Source organism: Colossoma macropomum, unplaced genomic scaffold, assembly GCF_904425465.1.
Source record: "Colossoma macropomum unplaced genomic scaffold, Colossoma_macropomum, whole genome shotgun sequence".
Taxonomy (NCBI): Eukaryota; Metazoa; Chordata; class Actinopteri; order Characiformes; family Serrasalmidae; genus Colossoma; species Colossoma macropomum.
The window spans coordinates 1-12,936 of NW_023495161.1; the positions used below are offsets into that span (position 1 = coordinate 1).

At 39.8% G+C, this 12,936-nt stretch overlaps 1 protein-coding gene across 1 annotated transcript; it reads right to left on the reverse strand.

Annotated features, from left to right (window-relative positions):
* Window positions 1-14: 14 nt before the first annotated feature.
* Window positions 15-12,500, reverse strand: LOC118801061 (butyrophilin-like protein 3; the record flags this gene model as incomplete). The annotated part of the gene is made up of 5 exons (XM_036561250.1): window positions 12,210-12,500; window positions 10,244-10,322; window positions 5,744-5,794; window positions 278-643; window positions 15-169 (listed from the first exon to the last, which is right to left on the reverse strand). Coding segments are annotated over exons 3-5 (570 nt in total), but the record flags the coding sequence as incomplete, so codon positions are not given.
* Between the last annotated feature and the right edge of the window lie 436 nt (window positions 12,501-12,936).

Genomic DNA, 12,936 nt, shown 5'->3' on the forward strand with positions numbered 1-12,936 from the left:
TCAGCGTCTCTGTGTGACTCTGTATCTCCTGCAGTCAGATTGTTTTCTTCACTGTCCAGCCACTGAAGGTCAGGCTGAGGCCGCCAGCCTTTAGATTCACACAGTAAAGTGAACTCTTCAGACGTCTTTTCGTATCTCTCCACAGTGATCAGTGGCCGTGTTCCAATAACTGTGGATGAAAACATAAGTCTTTGTTTAATTACTTCCTTTTTCGTGTATATTTATTAAAACAGTGGCTATTATTTTAAAAAGATGACCAAAATGTAATGACTTTTACCTTCAACTCTAATTTTAAAAGAGAAATCATGTTTCCATTCTCTGGATTCAACACTACATCTGTACTCTCCTTCATCAAAAACACCAACTTTACTCAGTCTCAGTGAGGCGTCGCCGTTCTGTAGCTCCTCTTTAAACAGAGCTGTTCTCTCTCTGTAATGAGGAATCTGCCCGGTGTTCATGTCTTTATGATTTCCATAGAAATGAACTACAGCGCCTCCCAGGTCTGATCTGGTCCATGTAATGTTCATATCCACAGCACTCAGACTGGACTGATCAGTCGAGCGTCGAACAGAACATGGTAGAACAATGTCAGAACCAGCTGCAGTGACAACAAGAGCAACTGGACCCACAACCTCAAACTTCTCTGTAAAAGAGAAACAGAACATTTAATAAACCACAGATAATCTACTCAATAACACACACCACAGATAATCTACTCAATCACACACACCACAGATAATCTACTCAATAACACACACACCACAGACAATCTACTCAATAACACACCACAGATAATCTACTCAATCACACACACACCACAGATAATCTACTCAATCACACACACACCACAGATAATCTACTCAATAACACACACCACAGATAATCTACTCAATCACACACACACCACAGATAATGTATTCTATAACACACACCACAGATAATCTACTCAATAACACACACACCACAGATAATCTACTCAATCACACACACACCACAGATAATCTACTCAATAACACACACCACAGATAATCTACTCACACACACACCACCGATAATCTACTCAATCACACACACCACAGATAATCTACTCAATAACACACACCACAGATAATCTACTCAATAACACAAACACCACAGATAATCTACTCAATCACACACACCACCGATAATCTACTCAATCACACACACACCACAGATAATCTACTCAATAACACACACCACAGATAATCTACTCAATAACACACACCACAGATAATCTACTCAATCACACACACCACCGATAATCTACTCAATCACACACACACCACAGATAATCTACTCAATCACACACACCACAGATAATCTACTCAATAACACACACACCACAGATAATCTACTCAATCACACACACACCACAGATAATCTACTCAATAACACACACCACAGATAATCTACTCACACACACACCACAGATAATCTACTCAATCACACACACCACAGATAATCTACTCAATAACACACACCACCGATAATCTACTCAATAACACACACCACCGATAATCTACTCAATCACACACACACCACAGATAATCTACTCAATCACACACACCACAGATAATCTACTCAATAACACACACACCACAGATAATCTACTCAATCACACATACACCACAGATAATCTACTCAATAACACACACACCACAGATAATCTACTCACACACACACCACAGATAATCTACTCAATCACACACACCACAGATAATCTACTCAATAACACACACCACAGATAATCTACTCAATAACACACACCACAGATAATCTACTCAATCATACACACCACAGATAATCTACTCAATAACACACACCACAGATAATCTACTCAATCACACACACCACAGATAATCTACTCAATAACACACACCACAGATAATCTACTCAATAACACACACACCACAGATAATCTACTCAATAACACACACCACAGATAGTCTACTCAATAACACACACACCACAGATAATCTACTCAATCACACACACCACAGATAATCTACTTAATCACACACCACAGATAATCTACTCAATAACACACACCACAGATAATCTACTCAATCATACACACCACAGATAATCTACTCAATAACACACACCACAGACAATCTACTCAATCATACACACCATAGATAATCTACTCAATAACACACACCACAGATAATCTACTCAATCACACACACCACAGATAATCTACTCAATCACACACACCACAGATAATCTACTCAATAACACACACCACAGACAATCTACTCAATCATACACACCATAGATAATCTACTCAATAACACACACCACAGATAATCTACTCAATCACACACACTACAGATAATCTTCTCAGTCACACACACCACAGATAATCTACTCAATCACACACACAACAGATAATCTACTCAATAACACACACACCACAGATAATCTACCCAATCACACACACCACAGATAATGTACTCTATAACACACACACACACACACACACCACAGATAATCTACTCTATAACACATACCACAGATAATCTACTCTATAACACACACCACAGATAATCTACTCTGTAACACACACCACAGATAATCTACTCTATAACACACACCACAGATAATCTACTCAATAACACACACCACAGATAATCTACTCAATCATACACACCACAGATAATCTACTCAATAACACACACCATAGATAATCTACTCAATAACACACACCACAGATGATCTACTCAATCACACACACACCACAGATGATCTACTCAATCACACACACACCATAGATAATCTACTCAATCACACACACCACAGATAATCTACTCAATCACACACACACACCACAGATAATCTACTCAATAACACACACACCACAGACAATCTACTCACCACAGATAATCTACTCAATCACAAACACACCACAGATAATCTATTCAATCACACACCACAGATAATCTACTCAATAACACACACCACAGATAATCTACTCAATAACACACACCACAGATAATCTACTCAATCACATACACTACAGATAATCTACTCAATCACACACAACAGATAATCTACTCAATCACACACACCACAGATAATCTACTCAATAACACAAACCACAGATAATCTACTCAATCACACAAACCACAGATAATCTACTCAATAACACACACACCACAGATAATCTACTCAATCACACACACCACAGATAATGTACTCTATAACACACACACACCACAGATAATCTACTCAATCACACACACACTGCAGATAATGTACTCTATAACACACACACACCACAGATAATCTACTCTATAACACATACCACAGATAATCTACTCTATAACACACACCACAGATAATCTACTCTGTAACACACACCACAGATAATCTACTCTATAACACACACCACAGATAATCTACTCAATCACACACACCACAGATAATCTACTCTATAACACACACCACAGATAATCTACTCAATCACACACACCACAGATAATCTACTCAATAACACACACACCACAGATAATCTACTCAATAACACACACCACAGATAATCTACTCAATAACACACACACCACAGATAATCTACTCAATAACACACACACCACAGATAATCTACTCAATCACACACACCACAGATAATCTACTCAATCACACACCACAGATAATCTACTCAATAACACACACCACAGATAATCTACTCAATCATACACACCACAGATAATCTACTCAATAACACACACCACAGACAATCTACTCAATCACACACACCACAGATAATCTACTCAATAACACACACCACAGATAATCTACTCAATCACACACACCACAGATAATCTACTCAATCACACACACCACAGATAATCTACTCAATAACACACACCACAGACAATCTACTCAATCATACACACCATAGATAATCTACTCAATAACACACACCACAGATAATCTACTCAATCACACACACTACAGATAATCTTCTCAGTCACACACACCACAGATAATCTACTCAATCACACACACAACAGATAATCTACTCAATAACACACACACCACAGATAATCTACCCAATCACACACACCACAGATAATGTACTCTATAACACACACACACACACACACACACCACAGATAATCTACTCTATAACACATACCACAGATAATCTACTCTGTAACACACACCACAGATAATCTACTCTATAACACACACACCACAGATAATCTACTCAATAACACACACCACAGATAATCTACTCAATCATACACACCACAGATAATCTACTCAATAACACACACCATAGATAATCTACTCAATAACACACACCACAGATAATCTACTCAATCACACACACACACCACAGATAATCTACTCAATCATACACACCACAGATGATCTACTCAATCACACACACACCATAGATAATCTACTCAATCACACACACCACAGATAATCTACTCAATCACACACACACACCACAGATAATCTACTCAATAACACACACACCACAGATAATCTACTCAATCACACACCACAGATAATCTACTCAATCACAAACACACCACAGATAATCTACTCAATCACACACCACAGATAATCTACTCAATAACACACACCACAGATAATCTACTCAATAACACACACCACAGATAATCTACTCAATCACATACACTACAGATAATCTACTCTATAACACACACCACAGATAATCTACTCAATCACACACACCACAGATAATCTACTCAATAACACACACCACAGATAATCTACTCAATCACACACACCACAGATAATCTACTCAATAACACACACACCACAGATAATCTACTCAATCACACACACCACAGATAATCTACTCAATCACACACACACCACAGATAATCTACTCAATCACACACACCACAGATAAACTACTCATAACACACACACCACAGATAATCTACTCAATAACACACACCACAGATAATCTACTCTATAACACACACCACAGATAATCTACTCTATAACACACACCACAGATAATCTACTCTATAACACACACCACAGATAATCTACTCAATAACACACACCACAGATAATCTACTCAATCACACACACCACAGATAATCTACTCTATAACACACACCACAGATAATCTACTCAATAACACACACCACAGATAATCTACTCAATAACACACACACCACAGATAATCTACTCAATAACACACACCACAGATAATCTACTCAATAACACAAACCACAGATAATCTACTCAATCACACACACCACAGATAATCTACTCAATCACACACACCACAGATAATCTACTCAATAACACACACACCACAGATAATCTACTCAATAACACACACCACAGATAATCTACTCAATCACACACACACACACACACACACACAAAAACTTACTGGTGAATGAGGCCCAATATTCCTAAAAGACCAGAGTTTGCTTAACTGTCTTAAAACTTGCGTAACTTTAACTCAAGTCAGTGTTTATCTGCTGAAAATCATGTTAAATATAATCTCAGTGGTAACAGAAAGAAACACTTTCAAAGAAATATTCAGACTTTGCCGCTCACGTTCATTCACTCTCCATGCTTTGGAACACTGTTTTTCATTAGCATACACTAAATTCATCTGAAGAAAAATTCAAACTGATCTGTAGGCATTTAGTTTCAGTAGTGATTTGGCCTGTTTGTAGTGATTTTACATGTTTAGGAGTTAATAGAGTTACTGTACCTGAAAAAGTGGAGTGGAGGAACAGAATCATCACCCAAACACACTTCATTTCTGAAACACAAGAACAATATTTCAGTTCCCTGAACACAGCTGATCACAAATACCTACACAAAAACTCAATCACATTCGAATTTCATAGACTTTATCACTCACATCAACACTTTGCAATTTGAGTTCACTCCCTTCAAATGCAATAACGTTTATAACACTTCTGCTGGGTTACAGCACTAACTGCCACTGTGTGTGTGTGTGTGTGTGTGTGTGTGTGTGTGTTTATAAGGGGGTTGAACATCTGAGGGACACATGGTTCCACATTCTCTCACTAATTTCCCTCATGTTTTTTATTTTCTCACCACATGTCCAGTGCTGCACACTGGTGATGTGGTGAAGAATGGAGGTCCACTTCTCTTAAGCCTGTTCTTCCAGAGGTGCTAACAATTCTGACAATGCTGATAATGTGTCACAGGTCATATTCATGCTGTACATTTGTATGCTTTTGTTACAGGACCTTCTGCACAGAGGGGTGAAAGTCAGTGGCAATCACAGATATTAGCACACCATACTCTGCAAGCTTTGACACATATCTCAACCTCCAGCCAACAGCTGTTCTTCACTTCTGTGTCTTTGACAATCTCAAGTGTGATTTGTACCCAGTACATTTCAGCTGCAGACGACTCCTCAGCTCTGAGCTCTCCACTGTTCTTTGTTTTGGTGTGAGCATTTGCGATGCCCTCACAATCCACGCTGTTACCCTGAGCACTGTCTTCAGCTTGCTGTACATGTCCAGGTGTAAAAATGGCTCAGGTCACTGGTGCTTAGTTGAACTGCATCCTGAAACTAGGAACTTAATCTTGTACTGACCTTATCAACTGGAAACTCTTGGGTGTGTTGTGACTCATGTGCTGATAAAAGGACTAAAGGTCCACTTTGCCACAGCTGGCTATGCATGAGATTACTCACTGTCAGCCCTCTTGTAGGAAGGTCAGCAGGGTTTGTCTTCCCATCACATTGTGACCATGATTCTAAATTTGTAAGGGGTTTAAATCTCAACTACTTAACTTGCAACAAAGGGTTTCCATTTCTGTGCTGAACTCTGAATTCATGCCAAGACTGCCATTGTATCTGTCCACATGTTGACCTGATTCTTTTCCATTTTCAGTTTCCAGTTTCAGCATATCTCCCAATATAGCAACACAGTGCTCCCATTAACTCCAGCTGTGGTAGAGTAATTTTTTCAGTGGGGCCACCTTGGACCTTGATGCTACTAAACTTGAGACTGCTTCACCATCTGTAGTGTGTCCTAGCAGGTATGCTACAGCGCTGTAGACTCGATCCCTGGCATCACAGAAAACATGAAGCTTGTTCGACCTTTTATTTTGCTTCATATCAATCTGATACCACCTTGGAATGGACACTACGTGAAGCTGAGGTAACTCCACACACCACTGCTGCCACTGTTGCGCAAGATCCACAGGTAACTCCTCATCTAAACTGATCCTTCTCTCCCATATTTCTTGGAACAAGCACTTCACCTTGATGGTAAAAGGAGTGAGGATCCCAGTGGGGTCACATATGCATGCAGAAGATCACAGCACACTTCTCTTTGTGTTTGCTCTGCCTTGCAGAATGTCAATTAGATGGACCAAATACAAAGTCATTTTTCTATGTTCTCCACACTAAACCTAACACTTTAAGCAATGTGTCATGTGCACTTGGCTCCATGGTGCATTCAACTGTACTTTCTGCCAACCTTGCCAAGAGTTTTGCAGAATTAATCATCCATATGCACAGGTTCACAGTAGACAGAATGTCCTTTGCACAGGTTTGACAAAGTAGGCCTTGTCCTCTTCATGGGAAATTGTAATGCCACCAGAAGTGCCTCCATAGAAACTTGAATATGTGAGTTACCCCTGGATGGCATGCAAAAGGGGAGGTATGCCCCCACTCAAGAACCTGAGCTCTGATGAAGGATGGGACGTACTGCAGACCTGGGGCCCCCCAAGTATCCAGTGCCCCCTGGATGGTGGTTTCCAGTCCCCTGCACAATGAAGCAACAATTTGGGTCTTAGGAATGGCGGACTCTGGAGGTTGGTCCCACTATCTGAAGAGAGAATCGTGCATGAGAAAAAATCGAATTGGCTAATATGCTTGGCCTGTTGAATATAGGCCAAGTTCTTGTGATCCATCCAGATCAGGAACAGATGTTTTGTTCTTTCCAGCAAGTGCCTCCATTCCACCAGTGCCAGTTTTAACCCCCAATCCCCGACATCATAATTGCACTCAGCTGGGGTGAGGCAGTAAGAGAAGAAAGCACAGGGATGGAGTATGAGAGGACCACTCACACCAATGTCAGAGGTGTCAATCTCCACTATAAATGGTAGTGCCTGGTCGGAGAACCACAGAACTGCAGCAGAGATGCTTTAATTCCCCAAAAGCTTTCTGGGCTTCCAGGGTCCATTGGAACTGCCTTTGTGAGACAGAGTGAATTCTGTGTGTTTGTGTCAGTTGAAATGCTGCTAGCTTCTTGGTTTCAAGCCAACAAAGCTTTGTTATATGGTATGTTAATATATATGTTGTAAAATTTTATAAAAAGTATTTAGCCAATTTAAATTTGATGCCAGCAACACATTTTAAAAAAGCTGAGACAGGGGCAACAAATGACTCGTAAAGTGCAATGCTAAAAACCCTGGTGGAACATCTCACAACTACTTAGGTTATTAGGTTACTATCAACAGGTCAGTAACATGATTTGGTATAAAAACAGCATCCTAGAGAGGCTGAATCTTTCAGAGGTAAAGATAGAGAGTGGCTCACCATTCAGTGAAAGAAAATAGTGTAGCAACTCAAGAATAACATTTCTCAATGAAGTAGTGCAAATCACTGCATGGTCTCAGGAACACTTCTATAAACCATTGTCTGTGACCAAAGTTTGTCACTGCATCAACAAATGCCAGTTAAAACAGAAGAAACCATACATAAAAAAGGATCCAGAAACACCACTGCCTTCTCTGGGCCTAAGCTCATTTAAGATGGACTGGAGCCAAGTTGAAAAGTGTCTTGTGGTCCATCGAATCAAAATCTTTTTGGAAATAATGGACTTCGTATTCTCTGGGCTAAAAAAGGACAGGACAATCCAGCTTGTTATCAGTGCACAGTTCAAAAGCCAGTGTCCGTGATGGAGGGGGTGCATTAGTGCACATGGCATGGGTGACTTGCACATCACATTTAGCACCAAGGACAGCACCCAAGCTATTTTTGTTCTGCTCTTGTCATGCGGTAAGAGTTTGCTTCATGCTTTGCTTCATGCTTTGTTTGTGTGTAGCCTTTGGGGGCCAGTGAGTGGCCGTAATGTATGATGCACTATGCATTAAAAAAAGAAACAATGACATCACTCGTTTCATATTGAATTAGCATTTCCCCTTATAACACCTTCTCACACACCCAATTAATATATAGCTTTTTTAGAAATCTGTTTACAAAAACTGGCTAGAGACTGTATTGTCCTCTGTTTATATCTCTGCCTACTTTTAGTGTTAGTGCATGGTGTGGAACATGTTAGCAAAACTGCTGCAGCTAAGTTTTTTAATCACTGAATCTCAAATGGCTCTATCCTTCCTATAGAGCCCGCTTTCTAAGTAGTGAAATTCTAGTCTATTCAGCCAAACAGTGCACTATTTATTCAGTGTGGAACTGTGCATGTGGCTAAATCCCAAATGGCTATTTGTTAGACCTAGTTTACATCACAGCCTTCATCTGTATACAGTGAACTATTCAAACATACAGTATGAGTCTCTTTAGACATCAGGTAGGATTTTATACGTTATGTAGTGCATGTTCAGCTTAAGATGCAGTCTGTGGGATTTCACTTCAAATGCCACCAAAAAAAATGAGCTACTAGTCAATCACAGCCCAGCGGACAGGACACCACTAGCCAATCACAGCAAAGCAGGCAGGACACCATTAGCCAATCACAGCAGAGCAGATAGAGCACCATTAGTCAATTACAGCACAGCAGACAAGACATCACTAGCCAATCACAGCAGAGCAGACAGATCACCATTAGCACTGCAGTAGCATTCACAGTGCAGGATACAAGGCTCCACTAGTCAATCAGCACAGGATGCAGGATGTGCCAGAATATGAATGAGTTATAAAATAACAGTTTCAAGTGTGACCACACCCAGAGAGTCAACTATACTGATAAACATCACTGCAGCTGTCTGTTAAAAAAGCTGCATTTCTACATTCTGCTACTAAATCTCACAGCCTGTGTTTACAGAAATACAGGAATAAATGAACACAGTCTCTCATAATCAGTTGGTGGTATTTCAGGCTTTCAGTGTCTCCGTCTAACTGTTACTGTTATTACAGTTAAAGTCATAATGTTACTCACTGCTCTCTCAGGTGAAGCTCTGATAGCCTGTATTCTTTATCAGATTATAATGTAGAACAGTGTTTTATTTAGTCGATCATGTTAAACAGTGTTAAATTCATACTCACTGCTCTCTCAGGTGAAGCTCTCAGCAGAATCCTCTGGTTCTCCTTCAGAATGCAGTAATTGCCATTCTGCTCCTCTCTCCTTCAGAAAATGACGTGGCTGTTAAAAGCGCTGAGGAAACTCTCTGGTTTCACTTTCAATGTGACTGTAACCGGTTTTAACTGGTTTAAACTGAAGAGCAGCCACTTGTGCAGCACTGCTGCTGAAGAATAGTGGAGGTGGGCGGGGCTAATGCGAAGCTTGACCGGTAACAACACTCAACACACTCACAACACTGACAAAAACAGAACTGAAAAGTACAGGCTGAATCTCTAACGGCTCTCTGCTCCCTACATAGTGCACTACGGAGCTAAAACACTTGCTCCTGAACCCAAATAGCACATAATGTTTCCAATAAATAGTCACTAATGCACTGTTTGAGTGCAGTAATCAGAATTTCATAATTTACAGAGCTCATTAAATAGGAAAGGGGGAGATGCTTGAAATTCATCCACTATATATGATGAAACTGCAAAATGATGAAGCATAATAACTAAAAAAAATAATAATAAATGGTGATATTATGCACTTCTGTGCTCATCTGGTGCCCAAAGAGAGTGTGTAGTGTATACATCAGTGTATACATCACTATAAACTGATGTATACACTACACACTCTCTATACACTAATGTATACACTATACACTCTATAGACTGATGTATACACTACACACTCTCTACACACTAATGTATACACTACACACTCTCTATACACTGATGTATACACAACACACTCTCTACACACTAATGTATACACTACACACTCTCTACACACTAATGTATACACTACACACTCAGTAAACACTAATATAAACACTACACACACCCTATACACATACACTATAGATTATTATGTTTACACTATATAGTCTCTATACACTAATGCATACACTATCCACTCTCTATTCACTAACGTACATGCTATATACACACTAATGTATGCGTTGCATCTTCATAACCAAGAACAGCACTCAAACTAGTTCTGCTGTAAAAGGCAGACTCCTTTATTTATTTTTAATATAAAGCAATCTGAAGTAAACACTGTTAAAGTTTTCCTCTCCAGTCCATTCAGTCCTTATGAGGAAACTATTCTGCAAAATCAGCATGTTTTTCATAGGAACCAACTAATTTACATATATCCACCTATTCAGCTCACAGTAGTTTAGTGCTGTCCAATCTTATTGAAGTTCTAAGGACTGGTTCACCTCTGAGAGCTTTCTGAATGTAATACAGGGCAGCCAATCAGAACAGAGCTCATTTATCTTAGATCAGTCTTAAAGGCACCTTAACAAAAACATTCTAAGGTATGAAAAGAGCTTGGAGAATGGTCATGTAAAATGAACTGTGGCCATGTTTGTCACATGAAAACACACAATAAAATGCAAAATAAACGTAGGATATTGGTCCTTTAATTACTGCAGACTGACGGAACATCCTCGGCACCGAGGACAGCGCTCAAACGTGTTTTGCTCTTGGCTGCTCTTGTCATGTGGTGAATTACTGCGCTTTATGAAAAAATGTAACACAGTTTAAAATCATTAAAACTGCTTTATGCTCTGTTTACGTGTAGCTTATGGCGGCCAGTGAGTGGCCTTGATGTGCGATGCGCTAAAAAAAAACAATGACGTCACTCATTTTATATTCACTTTATTCCCCTCAACACACACACACACACACACTTTTAAAACACCTTCCCGCGCGCCTGGTCAACTGGACTTTACTTCACATGCCACTTCACAGGTGGTGGTATTTCAGGCTCTCAGTGCTGCTGTCTGAACTCGGACCGTTACAGTTATTACAGTTAAACTCATAACGTTACTCACTGCTCTCTCAGGTGAAGCTCTGATAGCCTGTATTCTTTATCAGATTATAATGTAGAACAGTGTTTTATTTAGTTTATCATGATAAACAGTGTTAAACTCAGACTCACTGCTCTCTCAGGTGAAATCCTCCAGTTCTCCGTCAGTCTGCAGTATCAGCTCCGCTTCTCTGTCCTTCACTGAATGACGCCGCTGTTCAGGCTGAGGTAACGTTCTTCTTTCGGTTTCAGCGAGACCCGCAGGGGCGGATCTACACAGTGGCCACCGCAACTCTGCGGCTTTCAAATATGACGCAAAGTTGAATGACGTATTAAATTAAACCCAACGTGTCTGCACTGCAGGAACTCATGAAGAGGACAAGAATGTTGTACTTAAAAACATCTGTCATTCATTTGCACAACGAGCCCATCACGAGACATTGCGAGCCACGCCTCTGTGTGAGTGGAGGCGCTTCCGCGCTGGGACTGAGAGCGCAGAGCTACCACACTTTTAAATCATGTGCTGTCACAATATTGTATCATAACCATATCTTAACCGCTATAAATAATGTTTTATCAGCGTTTAAACAGCTTATTTTACGATGGAAGGCTGATAGAAAAACATACACACAATCAGTGTTATGAAATGTTTTGTCAGTTTAGGTCCCATTTTAACGAAAGCTAATAGGCTTGTTCTCCATCTGCAGTGAGAATTCAGGTGGATACATTAAAAAAATCAGTTTATTTCATCTCAAAACTGAACAATCTTAATATGTCCATTAACATCTCCTATTATCACGTATGCAAAAAAGAGCTTAACTCCAAACATATTGTACAGTCACTGGTGTTGTATGAATAT